This window comes from Pseudochaenichthys georgianus, unplaced genomic scaffold (genome assembly GCF_902827115.2).
Source record: "Pseudochaenichthys georgianus unplaced genomic scaffold, fPseGeo1.2 scaffold_652_arrow_ctg1, whole genome shotgun sequence".
Classification (NCBI taxonomy): Eukaryota; Metazoa; Chordata; class Actinopteri; order Perciformes; family Channichthyidae; genus Pseudochaenichthys; species Pseudochaenichthys georgianus.
Window position 1 is genome coordinate 2,683 of NW_027263207.1, and position 15,565 is coordinate 18,247.

At 40.9% G+C, this 15,565-nt stretch overlaps 1 protein-coding gene across 1 annotated transcript in view; it reads left to right on the top strand.

The window, feature by feature from the left end:
• Window positions 1-489: 489 nt before the first annotated feature.
• tlcd3a (TLC domain containing 3A) overlaps window positions 490-15,565 on the top strand; it is a 50,812-nt gene continuing 35,736 nt past the window's right edge. The window contains exons 1-2 of the mRNA XM_034079565.2: window positions 490-865; window positions 14,483-14,569. Coding sequence (XP_033935456.1) covers window positions 744-865; window positions 14,483-14,569 — 209 coding nt within the window. The 5' untranslated portion in view covers window positions 490-743. The remainder of the gene's footprint in view (window positions 866-14,482; window positions 14,570-15,565) is intronic.

Here is a 15,565-nt window from a genome sequence, read left to right on the forward strand (position 1 = left end):
ATAAACAAGAATAATAAAAAAAGGACAACAAAATAAAACAAGAATACAACAATTAATTATAATTAAAATATTAATAAAAAATTAAATAAGAATTAATCAATAACACAAGAATAAAACAATAAATAAAAAAAATAAATAAATAGAACTAAATAGGAAATAAAAAAATAATGAAAAGAAACTTTAAAAAAATTAATTAGAATTAAATAAGGAATAAAATAAGAATACACAAAATAAAATAAGAATGGATGAATAACACAAGAATAAAACAATAAATACAAAATAATATAGAAATACAAAAATAGAAATAAGAAATAAAAAAAGAGTGAAAAAACAATTTAATTATTAAACCAAATTAAATAGGAATACAAAAATCCCACCTTCAAAGACCTTTACGTTGTTTGCACCCGTCAGTAATGGAGCCACCCTTTAAAAATAAAACCGACCCCTCTCACCGGAAGTGTCACCGGGTCAGGGCTTTTATTCTGACAGCCTACAAAGTACGGAGTGTTTCCTCGCCCGTTAGCTCGACAGTGGTGCTGCTGCTGAGCCTCCTCAGCAGTGTGTGTGTGTGAGAGTGTGTGTGGATGGTGGACTGTTCCCGGTGAGAAAAAAACCCCCACACACCACACCACCGACCGACCTACGGGCCGAATTAAAATGCCTCATCGCCGCGTGTAAACGGGCGAGACTCGCGCAGGGAGAGATCCAGGCTCCGGGCAGATTAGAGGAAATATAACGGCAGGATGTTGCAAGTTTTAGCTTGTGGCGCCGTAGTTTTCCCCGGTCTCTTCTTCGCCTTACGGAGGCTCCTGCCGTGTGTGTTCAAACACTGGAGCGATGCCGACGTGGTGCTGATCAGCGAGAGGTAAAACCTAGCTAAATTAATGCTTTTATTTGACCTGAAAACCTAAGAAAATACCACCTAACTCCAAGCTAACATGTAGCATTTGACCTTGTTTGGTAGCTTAGCTAGTAACGGTTACCTAGCTAGCTAATGTGTTATTTTATATGTGTGTGACGTCACGTTACTGCTTTTACCGGTATCTATATTCAGTTACAAGCTACATGAAATGTGTGCGACGTAAATGTTTGTTTGGGCTTTAGTGCAAAATAGGCATCTTTACAAGGATGATTTGCAAATATCACAACAAAACTACACATCCCTGTAGGAACAGATGCATGCTATCAGCTAAAAACTGTACAACATGACACATGAATGAATTAAACAAGAATACAAAAGTCCCTTTTTTAAATAAGAAAACATGTATAAAACAAGAATACATTTATTTTTAATAAAAGATGAAAAATAAGAATAAAGAAAAAATAAGATTAAATTAATAATAAAACATATATAATAAGAATACACAGATATAACATCATTACAACAAAACTATGTTCCCCTGTAGGATCATATACATACATGCTTTAACACAAAGGGTATAATCGCACCTTTAGCCTTGATATACATGCTATTAGAAGTTGTATTTCTGTATAGGTGTAATAAATTGATCTGTCTTAGAAATAACATTATTACAAAAAACATATACTAACATGCACGTATGTTTTTATGATAAGTAACCTGGGACATCATTAAAACCCTGCATCCACTAGGGGCCTTGTCCATATCTGAAGGGATATTCCTGTGGAAAACACAAGCTCCATCCATTTATTGTTGCATATCATGTGACCAATCAAATGTGTTTAATCGGCAGCCTTTTCAGTACTTTGCTCATCTCACGGGTATTGCAAAGTAGTGATAATGAACACGGTTAGTGTGAGGGGGTCAGTGCGACTCTCGCATGTGCACAGCTCAGTTCAATGCTCATTTGCACGCTGTCACTCCGGCTAATCCTCCTCTGAGCTCCGGTCAGGGTCGACTGCTGAGTTGGCTCTGCGATGGAAAACACTGAACCGGCTCCTGAATAACGCCACTACTAATTTACTAATGCTCATCTAACGGAAAATGTTCCCACACGCCTCGGGGGATGTCACACACTGCTTGTTCACAACTTAACCAGTCTCTGAAGTCTTCTGTATCAAGCAGGTCCACAGCCTGGATCGCACCAGTGTCTTTGCTTGATATGTACTATCTATTTCATATTGTGGTGAAGTATACTGGCAGCAAACGTCAGTAACTTGGAGCATATGAATGGACGATAGTGTATGGGGTGTCAAACTCAATTTCATCGCGGGCCACATTCGGTTGCACTCAAAGGGCCGGTTGTAACTATATAAATATACATATATAATATAATACATTATTGCCTCTGAATTGGATTATTATCGGATAGGATAATAACTTCATAATTAACTACATCTGAAAGCAGAAGTCCAGGGCAAATAATTGCAAGTCTCTTCAGTGAGCATGTCACAAAACGAAATGCATTGTGGGACATGTAGTTTATGGGCAACCTGCTTCTGTAAATCGGCATGTAACCGTATATAATACGTGTTATATTCTTTGCAAGCTCTTGCGGGGCCACATAAAATGAAGTCGTGGGCCGGATTTGGCCCCCGGGCCTTGAGTTTGACACCCCTGGTAGGGTTTGAACATTTACATGACTGTTAGATATCCACTTGCATCAACATTTATCTCAGAAGTAAAAGCATTTATATATTTGTTTCTAGAGGACTTTAGAGAGACGGGTCAAATAGGAAGAGGCCAAGATGTAGTACTTTGTCCCTGAAATAGAAACTACTACAAACTCCTAAAGCGATGGGTGCTGCACTTCCCATTCCTCATCAATCAATCACTCAATCCAACTTGTATAGATCATTTCATACACTAAAGGCAACACGAAGCGCCTCATAAACAAATAATTAAAGCTATGCTAATCCCTCCTTCCCGGGTAACGTTATATTGGCTTAACAGCTCAAACTATGTCTGTGCCTTTGTGCACCTACATTAATAAATCAGAAGCCCCGGATAAGTCTAAATCGGCGTCACGTGACTTGCATTTTGAATTGAGCCATCCCTTATAGATACTATCTCTTAACGTATTACTGATGGGAATTCATTTGGCTCGGCTCTCTAAGAAGAACCGGCTCCTAGACGGCTCTTCATGTTACCACAGTTTACCACGGAGACTCCGGCGCTCGCAGTTCACGCTCCAATAGCACCCCCCATCAAGGCTCGCCGGCGGTACACTTTCCGTCGCAGGATCACGCTTTGCTAGCGGCGAAAATCACCAGCACCAGAATCCAAAGGGACGTCCTTGCCCTTTTTCCTTTTCGTCATTTCAAGCGATAAAAACTCGACCTTCTCTCAAATTATTTATTTTTTCAAATGCGGAAACGCTGTGACTGACCACATTACTGGATTGTGCTCAAACACTAGCGTCTTTGCACCACAAATGAAAGCCTGCAGTGATGACCGTCAGGGCTACAACTACCATGTATCTATCGTTTGGTCTATACGTCAAAACAGAGGGAAATATCTATCGCAGTTTCTCAAAGTCTAAGGCTTTTGTCAGTTAAGATACTAAATTAAAACTGGAGAAAAGCAGGACATGTTACCAGTGTTTCCTTTCCCGTCTATTGACCTATTGTTTATTTGTTGTGTTGACTTTGATGTCCGAGGAACAAGCAATAAAGGTGGGCTAAATATAACTATGCTTCGTATACTGCACCAGGTTTAACTTGAACCTACTTTCGACAACACTTGACTTCACGAGGGATTATTCTGCTCAACATAACCCGACTCCGTTTAAGAATCTTACGGTCACAGTAAGCATTCGGCTTTTGGGTTTCGTACAGCGGCTCCTAAAGAGGACAACAACTAATGTTCAGGTTAATTATGTGTGCCTCTACTGTCTGTGACATATTTGGATGCTTTAATGTTCAAAAGGTCGCTTCATCTATAGAGTTCAATTAATCGTGGTCCTTTTTTTAAATGGTAATTGTGAATATCCAGAGTTTAAATTTCATTTTTGTTTAATTAGTTTAAATCAGCTTTTCCGCCAGGCCAGGGCTGAGAGGCCGTCCACCCCGAGAGCGGGGGGTGTGACGTCATGTGACTTGAGTTTTGAATTGAGCCGTCCCTTATAGATGCTATCTCTTTACGTATTAGTGATGGGAATTCATTTGGCTCGGCTCACTAAGAAGAACCGGCTCTTCATGTTACACAGTTTACCACGGAGCTGCAGTTTCGCCGCTGCGAGGCTCCGGAGCTCACGGTTCACGCTCCACCAGCACCCCCCCGTCGAGGCTCGCCGGCGGTACACTGTCCGTCACAGGAACGCCCTTTGCTGGCGGCGAAAAGAATCCCACCAGAATCCTCTGCCCCTCCAACAGAGGGACGCCCTTGCCCTTTTTCCTTTTCGTCATTTCAAGCGATAAAAACTCTCGATCTTCTTTCGAATTATACATTTTTTTGGACGCCCTCACTCGGCTCGAGTTCAGGGCGTCCCGAGCTGAATGAGGGCGTCCACAAAATAATTATAGATCGAGGGTTTTTATCGCTTGGAATGACAAATGGCGGCAAGGCGCCCCCCTGGCGGAAACGCTGGTTTAAATACAAAATACATTTAGAAAGGAGACACATTTATGGTCATCACAATATCTACTTATCATTAGTTTAATAATGACATTACTTTTCAAATGTAGTTTTTTTTTTTTTCAAATTCACACGTGAAAGGTTTTTATTGTTGTTGATATTTTTAGTAATTTATTTGGATTTGCCTCAGAATGAAAAATATAACTTAAAGTCAATTAAATGTTATCGCCGCCTTCCACGCACACGTTACTGCTTTGCACCTTTGGGTGAATCCCAATTAAAAACCCACCTGTTCAAATCTGCTTACTCACTGTAGTGTAGCTTTTATTTTATTTAGTTATTTTAATTTTTTATTTTTTTAAACGTACGGTGTCCTTGGGTGTCATGAAAGGCGCCTAAAAATAAAATGTATTATTAATCTCTAAAATTCTCTTCTTTATAATAATATGTAAATCTATTCGTAGCAATAATGGCATCGGCGTTACATTTGATGGTGATGCAATCTGAAAACCAGCTGGTCTTTAAACAATGAAGTACCGACACCGTGCGCTGCTTCTTATTGATTAAGTGTTTATTTACAAGAAGGAAAGGGAGCGATGCAGTTATCGCTGTACTGCGTCCGTGGTGATGGAGAGGGTTCCTTCTTGCCATGACATGCACTTTACCCCGTTTCTGCCTCGGCTGTCACTTTTTCTTTTCGCTCTGCTGCAGCGGCAAAGCAACTCCACATTACGTCGCCCATTTACTGAAGGAGGCGAGTGTGAAAAAACGGAAAGAGACGTGTGACAGAACATGAGAGCATTTGGTCCGTGCATTAACCCCGAGTCTTTAGGAGGACGAAAGGGAAGCGTGTCCATTTGCATGTTCACCTTAGTTGATATAGGTGTAAAAAGGTTGTGATGCCCCTTTTTAACTCGAGGCACGAGGCAAGGGTGAAGTGCTGTGCTTTCCACGAGTGATTTAAACATTATTAGTTCTCCTATACTTTTTCTAAGACATGCACTTTACCCTGTTTCTGCCTCTGCTGTCACTTTTTCGTTTCGCTCTGGTTACGTCGCCCCTTTACTGAAGGAGGCGAGTAATGTAGAAAATGAGAGCTATTGGGCCGTGCATTAACCGGAAAGAGACTTTCGGGAGATTGTAGTCGTAGTGAGAGGGAAGCTGAGGTTCTCCGCCGGCCTGACACAGCAGGAAATAAAGGACAACAAGGCCGAAACGCATTCTTCCCCTTTCTCCCCTCCACACGCTCCTCACCCCGTCCACCTCTCATCAGCACAGGGAGAGGGGGGGGGGGTTATTGCCACACAATGAATGGGCTGTGTACAAATCTGGGTCTTGTGATAAAGTATGCGGCCATAGAAGGCAGCGAGGCGTGGGGGTAAAATGTGTGCGAGTGTGTTTCTGGGGGTTAGAGAGGCCAGTTTTCTGCTCAGGCCTGTGATTTTTTTTTTTATATAGGTTTTAATTTGGTAGTTTTTCTAACCAAAAATGAAAGCCTGCAGTGACGACTGTGTCATGGCTACGACTAACAACGTGCAGAATACTTTCTTCATTGTTTCGGTCTAGTGCAGGGGTCTGCAACCTTTTTGACGAAAAGAGCCATTTTGCTCCTTTTTCCAAAACATTTTTGTGTCTGGAGCCGCAAAACATATTTCATAGTTTTTTATTGTTATATCAGACAAAAACTACAGGTGTTTTTGCATTTATTAGGCTATTTATTACATGATATAAAACTGTTAAAGAAACAAAGAACTCTTATAAGGAGAATCAAAAATAATACACAGGCCTACTTTACAATAAATTAAACACAGCCCTTGGGGAGTCCTCTGCACATTTGAAGAGAAAAAAAAATATTATTAAAATGGGCCCACTTTGAAATAAATAAAACATCTAGCTGCACCCTAAAAAGAGATAAATATAATATAATATAAATATTTAGATTTAATATATTCATTGCTATCGGGACGTTAAGAGCATTCCATGGAATATAACAAGTGTTTCTGAAATAAATTACATCCATCCATCCATCCATCTTCTCCCGCTTATCCGTGGTCGGGTCGCGGGGGTAGCAGTTCCAGCAATAAATTACATACCCCATTGAATTATGACTGAAGATCGTCAGCTGGCTTCCTCTCCCGTGTTGTTCCTCGATACGTAAAGGCTGCACCACAACTTCTCTCTACATATCAGACATCCCGGTAAACCAGCATCGTTTGCTGTGAAAGCAGATAACTCTGTCCACACAGAATTAAATCCTGTGTTCCTCCGGTACTTAACTTTGATGTTTCCATAGTTCGCTCATCGAACCGGGGGTCAGGTTATTCGCCTCCAAGAAAAGGCGCTCGCGCGGGACCGGAGCAGGATGTGACGCATCTTTTAGTTGACCTAATTAAAACCGTTTAGTTTTTTATTTATGTGTCACAGTATCACCTCAAAATACGAAACATTTTCAACCATCCAACAAAATATAAATAGTCCTACAAATACTTTTATTTTATTTCCTTCTTATTTTTGTCTAAGCTCAAGGGAGCCAGAGCAGAGGGCTTAAAGGGCCGCATGGGTTGCCGACCCCTGGTCTAGTGGGATAAATATTCATTCCAGCTTCTCAAAGTCCAAGGTCTAGTGCAGGGCTCTCCAACACGTCGATCGCGAGCTACCGGTAGCTCGCGGCCAGTTTTAGTAGCTCGCCGCTCGATTATCGATTATAGCGTAGTGACGTTGCTTCTTGATTTTTCGACCGCGGCCGGACAATAAAGTGTTTTTATTTCAGAATTGTTTCTGTCACACGAATATCAAATTGGTCGGTGACGCAGAGATCAAGGAGCAGACGTGACAGCGGCACAGCGACACCACACACGGAGCAGTCTGCTTTCTCCAGCAGCACCAGAACCAACAGCAGAATGACCCGCTCTGAATCAGGCCGCGTCGCTGCGGCTCAGAGACACACCGGGAGGGATTTGTGTTTTTGAAAAACACTCGTTATCGTCATGTCAAGTTTTTGGTGGATTCAATCAAGTCTTGGATTGCAGAGTGTGAATCTCCTCTTGCTATTTTCAGCTGATAAATACGTTTGTGAAGGCAGGAGGAAAGCTTCCGCGATCACCGTCTCCTCTCTGTTCCTCCAAGCCCCGCCCCCTCCTGAAAAATAACTACTAATAAGAGTGACGGGCTGACAGTGACCCGATAGAAACTTTATTATTCACTTAATCACTGAGATATAATGAAGCTAACTTAGTCTCATGCATTCATGGGATTAATGTAACAGTAAGACAGAGAATGTAAGTGTGCTGTGTTCAGACTCAAGTCATGTGTGTGATGCCACATTCAAGACATTCAGTGTCCTTTCTTAACAGAAGGCCGTTGCCAGAAGCTGCAGCTAGACTGCAGAAGTATTAGTTTTTTGTTTTTGAGGATGGAACAATGTCACACACAGATATAGGGAGGCTAGACCTATACAACTGATTAATTATGGTTTATAATTTAATGTCAAGACGAAGAAGGAGAAAATATGGCTGAACTGTTCAGTGTCAATCCTGTGGAGATGGAGGTTATAAATCTCCAAAATCATGTTCATCTTAAGTCTCAGAAAAACTCTCAACATTTCTGGAGCCTTGTAGACCCAGAAAACTATAAGAACATCACCAAGCAGCACTGAACCTGTCTGCTTTATGTGGCTCTACTTTGTGAAGCAGCTTTGTCTGACATGAATGAAATCTAAATACAGAACAAGACCGACTGATCAACATGTAAATGACTCTATTAGAGTGAACCTGAGTGGGTCCAGCAGACACCTGTATGGTGGACTCCATGCAGCGCCAGTCACTGTAAAAAAGAGTGAATGCACTTATTTTACACGTGCCATAAGATGCTTGCAAGGTGGTGATTAAGGCGATGTGTTTACTATGTGGGCCATAAGAAGAAGTGAAAACATTGTATTTTTCTCTTGGACATGTATGGGAATCTTCAGTGAAGTACTTGCTATGAGGGCCATATTAATATGTGAGAAATTGTCGTTTTCTTGGACCTTGATGTGAAGTTAAGATTTTAGATGAGCTTTAGGTATTGCAATTTCACACGTGTACAAAAGTAGCTTAATTCAACTGATGAGGGCTATGTGAAGAAATGTAAGCGGTGCATTTCTTGTGTTGATTTTAATGAGCCAGTAAGTCTTTTCCTGCTCAGGCTTTTGTTTTCTGTAGTCCCACGTCACATGACCTTGACGATGCCGGTGTCATGGCCGCGTTCCCATGCAGATTGGTGAGAGGGAACAACGTCACAACAAATAATCTCTTTGTTTCTCCATCTTGCCGTTTTGCAACAAGCGATTACCTCGTTAGAAAAAGAGAAAGAAAGCAGTCTTTATTGACCTTGTAAAACCGGTCTTTATTCGCAGCTGGACTGAAGGTCTTAAGCTTTTCTCACACTTTGGGGAAGTCTCGGTTCCTACTTACTGAGACCTGACACGGGAACTCTGGGAAAGGTTGTAGTCGGCGTTTATTCTGTGAAATACAAAATAAAAACCGAGTCCTTTTAGACTTCAGATCAGCAATATGGAAAAATCGAATCACAATATTTCTGACCAAATGCTTCGATGTTGTGAAGATGGACTGTCATTCAATCAGTACTGTGGATTTAATGGCAAATAATACAAGTCTGGTAAATTCAGGAAATGACATCAGTTTCTGGGGTAGGTAATTCACTTCAGAAACACTTTTTGTTATATTCCATGGAATGCTCTTAAAGGTGGGGTCGGTAATTTGAGAAACCAGCTTGAGTGCGCTAGAATTTGAAAATACACAGCCGGAAAAAATCTGCCACTTCCTCACAGAGCCCCTCCCCCAACACACACGAACGCGCACATGACCAATGAGGGCACGAGATCAGTTTGTGCCCAGATGGAAGGCTGACAGGCAGGTAGGCCATCCAGTTACTTTAGCCGGCTCAGATGATTGGTCGTGCTTTTTACAGCGCCACGGCTTCCACAGATGACATTTCTTTATGTATTTATTGTCAAAGCACTTCAGATATTCATTGCTATCGGGATGTTAAGAGCATTCCATGGAATATAACAAGTGTATCTCGAGCCGGTTTCTCAAACAACCCTACCCCACCTTTAGCATCCCGATAGCAATGAATATATTAAATGCTTTGACAATAAATACATAAACAATATTTCATCAGTGGAAGCCGTGGCGCTGTAAAAAGCTCGACCAATCATCTGAGCCGGCTAAAGTAACTGGATGGCCTACCTGCCTGTCAGCCTTCCATCTGGGCACAAACTGCCCTCGTGCCCTCATTGGTCATGTGTGCGTTCGTGTGTGTTGGAGGAGGGGCTCTGTGAGGAAGTCTGATAGAAGGGGCAGATTTTTTTCAGCTGCGTAGTTTCAGCTGGTTTCTCCATTCTTACCTACCCGACCTTTAACTCTTAAGTCAGCCTTTAAAACCTGGAAAAAGGAAACCCTTACCATATTACTTTATCCATAGTCTAATTCAAAATGTTGGCTTGTCTATCACGATATATCAATATTACATATAGCGCCCAGCCCTACTTAAGATGCTTTTATTTACTGGATCATCATGCTACTGCCAGTGGTGGTGTTTTCACGCTAGTGCGTAGACTGTATTTTGGATCGGGTGTGAGGAATCTGATCTCCTTATCGGCTCTTTTTCGATTAGGTTTCCTATGGTTCAATCTATGAACTAGGGTTACCAGAAAGTGACCATGATCAAAATCGATTATTCGGCAGCCCTAACGAATAATAATAATAATAATAATCCCCCCGCGGGAGAAAAAAAAAAACTCAGACAAAAGGAATTCCGTTGTTGTCTTTACTGTAACATGTTTAACAGTACAAACAACAAACAAGCATGTCATCACAACGAAGTGAAGTTGGTAATGGCCGGCTGTGCTGTGTCTTTCTCTGTAACCTCGTTGGCGTGCTTCGCACTCAAATGCCAACGCATTGTTGAGGTTGAGCTGTGATAGACCAACGTCTTTTCGCAGAGCTTGCATTTAACTTCCTTTGGACTTGTAAGTTCGAAGTAGTTCCACGAGGAGGAACTCTTTTTACCTGCCGCTTTGTTCATCTTTAGTCGCACGAGAGAGGGAGAGGGGGGGGGGGGGTCGGTGTGTAGCGTGCTGCAGCAGCAGTCAGGCTTCCTCCAAGTTTACAGTAAAACAAACTGGTGGTGTGACCAATGGCCATTTACAATTATTAATACTATTACTATTATTAGCATATATATATTTATATATATTTTGGTTGAAACTAAGCCAGAAAAAAAAAATACATAAATAATTTAAAAAATATATATAAATAAAATCGATTTTTAAAAATAATATTCGATTATGGAGACTGTAACGAATAATCGAATAATCGCTGGCATCCCTACTATGAACCTCACCCAATTATTGCCATCTTACTAGAGATGCACGGTTTGGGGAAAAATGTCTAATTCCAATTAGTTTGACTGATATTGCATTCGCCATACGAGTTGTGATATTTGAGAAGATTGCCATTTGTAAACATAATTCATAATATCACTGGCAAACATATTAAAATAATCATGATTTGAGAGGATCTGTACCAAGAAAGGATGTTTTTTATTATGACTGTAGAAAGTGATTTGAAGGCCGGGACTATAGGAACCTCTAAAATACTTTATTCAGATATTTTCATTTGATTGTGCTTGAAGTCAAAATCTCTTAAGAAGCACACTTTTTGCGGAGTGTATTTCATGGCAGTCTATTTCTTACATTTTGAAATACGATGTATTCACTAATTTGTATCAAAGGGAAGATTATAAAGTGCCTCAATATCAAGGGGGAGAATAAACTGGACCTTTTGGACACCTTAATGACGTGTTGTTTTCGGGACACCATGCAATGGTCAAGGGGCATTATAACCCGATGATTAATGAAGTAAAAAGGTCAAGGGGTTTCTTAGGAATCATCCACTGAAGACAGTTAATGTCTAATCCAGATATCCAGACAGTCCACCCTGTGCTTCGTGACATATCTTATCAACAGGCTAGAACAGCTGACTGAACACTTTGCAAAACGGGGCACAATCTTTATCAATGATTATATTTTCTGACTTTTAAACCTTCAAACCCCATGATTCCGATATAATCTGTTTAGGGAAGATATGATCATTTCTGGTTTTAAAGTGAATTAGAAGTCCTCAGATCCAATATGTGTCCTCTCCTAAAACGGTATTAATCCAAAACAAAGGCCTACGGACCACAAAAGTGTGTTTAAATTCAAATTAGCTTTCTTTCTGTCCCACACCTCTCATCCATAACCATTACCTGAGTAATTGCTGCACTGGATGCCATTTCTTTTTTTCTAGGTAACCGTTGTTATGCCTGTTTTCCACTTTTCCACTGCAGCACGTAGCAAGTCTTTTTTTTGCTTTTCCTCTAGGGCTAGTTTCGGCTCAGAGCTACTTTTTCACATTTTTTCTGGCCCTCCAAAATCGGGGTTCTTACCGGGCCAACAACCGGGCTGGATATGCTCAACTAGTGACGCAAACACTCTCGACTGCTGAATGGTCAGAGAGAATCGCTGGCAAGGGGGGACAACAAGATGAACATATTTGACCGAGATTTAATTGTAACACACGTTTCAAAATGATGCTGAAGTAACAACGCACTGATACCGGTCTGCAGACAGGCGGCAGGTTTTCTGAATGGAGCTTGGCTAAGCTAACGTTGTATATGCTCCGACCGTCCACACTCACAACAACGGCCTACTGACATAAATAAACCAGCGACTGTATTCGCCATGACACAGGCAGTCTGTGGTTTGTACTTGTTCGGTCTAGTTTCTGAACAGATATGAGGAGCTCTGAGTGCTAACAGCTAACGGCTGATGTTTTGGTTTGTGGTTCGCATTGAAGATGACGTCACGGCAGTTTTACACAGCGTTGCTCTGCCCGCCGAACAGCCGATCGCCCCGCCTACACTGCGTTACTATAGTACTACCCCAGTTACTAAACTGTAATGGAAACGCAGCATAAAGTGAGCCTGGCCTACCAAGGCCAAACTAAGCTAAACCGCGCTAGGTCCTGCAGTGGGAAAGTGCCATAAGGCTCCATTCATTGCTGTAGGTGGAGATCAGTAGGTGGAGAATGTGAACCAGAAATAAAAGCTGGAAAAACTTGAAACTGTGGCGTTGTGAAAGAGCTGACTGTCCATTATGGCTGCAGTGAGTGTTGGGGAATAAATTACATGTTTTCTGATTCAAAGGCAGCTTACTGTCACTGCTGCCAAGTTGGAGGACGGCCAGGAAGAGAGAGCTTGTCTGTGCAAAAAAAGCGGCCATTCATACTTTGAACAAATTGGTGATCTAATCCCACTTCCTGTTTGAAATGAACAGAAATTAACTCAATTAGAAAAAGAAAATCTGCCAGCGTCTCTTTGGCTGAAAGCAGAACATTCCTCGCGTTTTTCATTACCGTCAGGGAGGTGTTGGTGTACGAGTTTATGAGTTGTAAGAACACTGTTATGGATGCCAACGTACACAGTGACACTTCAAATAGAGTCGCACCAAGTTATCCTATGACAAGTCTGTTTATAGACGGGGAAAGATGAGGCCAAGCACTGCTAATCTCATGATGGTACTGAACTTGTAGGTCAGTGTACCAGACGCTAGATTTATTCAAGTTTTAGTCGGATCAATCAAAAAGGGAACTCAATTTGCAAGACGTTTGTTTGGTGAGGGTGTACCTGGGCACAGAGGTGCTTTGAGCTGATGCTAATAAGACAATGTCTTAAACAAATAGAAAGACATATTAATATTATATACACATTGTTGACGTTGGGTACACGTATGCACAAAGTAAGAAAAGCAAAAGATGGTGTTTCGAATAATATATTTGTTGCGTTCTTAGGCGTAATGTTAAGAGGCGCCATATGACTGTTCTTGGGAGAAGTGTCACTCGTCTAATTTTGAATGTTAAATGTTTCCATAAATCAAATTAACTGTACAAAAAATATAATATTTATCTGTTACCTTTTGAAATGTATAAAATATACTTCCACACAAAACTGTTGACATCAGGGGTACGCAGGTAAACAAAGTAAAAAAGGTGATATTTTAAATCAAATTGGTTAAATACAGAGTTGGTCTTGGTTGCCATCTTGCTCCTCATGTTTTTAATGGTGGTGCTATAATGCTGTTATGCATAATGTGAAATGCTCCCATAAATACAATTATCTGTTCAAACTATATATATTCTTTACCTTTTGAAATGTATACAAATGTTGATGTTAATCTGGCATGATATAAACCAGTGATTCTCAAACTTTTTTCAATCATGTACCCCTTTAAAAAAAAAAAAAAAAATCAGCCACGTACCCCCTGATCAGCGCAAAAACTATTTGTTAGGGAAGAAAAGCCTATAAAGAGGTACAGTACAGCGCTGCACCATCAGAGTCTGATTTATTAAAACGACAACAGTAACTGAGAAACACTTAAATGCTACATTTCAAATGTTTACAATCCATCACTAAATTCATGGCAAACCAATTTCAACATCATGCGATAACACTGAGACGACATTAGCTGCATTGAACTGATCTTTTTAATAGGTTGTACTCAATGTAGTGAAACATGGGCTTGAGCTTCACTGAGGGTCTTTGTCTCTCTGACAGGGAGGCTAACTGCAGCTATTACACTTCACGTTTTGAAATATGTGTAACTGTTAATATAAAACCCGCACTACTCAAAAACATTTTTTTCATTAACATAAAATAAATCTCACGTACCCCCTGCAGTACTCCAATTTACCCCTAGGGGTCCGCGTACCCCCATTTGAGAACCACTGATATAAACCGTCTTAGCTTAGTTTGTTAGCATGCCTACATTGCCATGGCTAGTCAAGAACACAACCATACATTTTTTTAATCAGATTTCTAGTGTGTTTAATGAATGTATTTGCTGACGTTTATATAACACGTTCTCTTTGTTTGTGTCTCTCTCAGGCTCGTGTCCTCCATCCATGCCGTTATGGCGACCACGGCGGGAGTCATCGTGGTGTCGTCATGCCGGGGCAGCGTCATTAGTGACAGGTCGGACTAACTTTCATTCATCCTGTTAGAAAGATATCACTCGTCCCCGGCTTGAGCTTCAGCCTCAGGATCCGTGTATCTGGGATCCTCTCCAGAATGGAAGTAGCATCACATACAGAGCATCAAGTAGTTCCTGAGCAGTGTCCTTCACATGCTGATATCCAAGAGAGGGAGTCACACAGTCACAAGATGGAGGAATAGAAAGCAGTATTCAATGTTTACTTCAGATTAGCTCCACGTCAGAAATGAGCATGCTTGATGTCTCTCTCCATAGAGGCTGAATCATCATGTTAATCACATAGCTATCACATGCCTCAAACAGTCCTGATGCTCTTCCAGGTCATCAAGCATCCTGTCATGTTCACAGCTACAGTTGATACCTTTGTAGCATGCTGCTCTCATGTTGGAAGAGAACCTTCAGTGTTTTCCCAACAAATCCCTTTCACACCTTTCTCTGCATCTCATTGTTTCCCCACACTCAATCATTACTTTGTACCTGCACTCATCAAGGCCAAGAGACACAAGGCTGACTTTAATAAGATAAGATAAAAAGATTATAAATATGTAGGGGAAGGGCCTTTCTTCTGCGGATGTACCCACAGCATCAAAATATCCAAATTGACCAATCGGAATCGAGTTTCAAAGCCATATAAGAAATGGCTTTAAGAATATTGAATGAATGTCGCAAGGAAAGAAACAAATACTTATAGTTCTGTTGCATGGACAAGGTGCATACTCCCTCCCTGGCTCATATTGTATATAGTTTTGTTTGATATCATTGGGATCAATGAAGTATCTATCTATCTATCTATCTATGAACAGCCAATCATAGCCCTTGATGTCGCGTGCAACAATATGTTTAGTTGTACCTTCAACATGTAACAGAACAGAAACAATGTGGATTGGTAAATTATCAAGAAATGTACGAGTAGCAAAAGAAAAGGCTCAAAGTATTTTAGTATTTATTTGTTTTTGAAAGGCTGAGCAATAACAGAA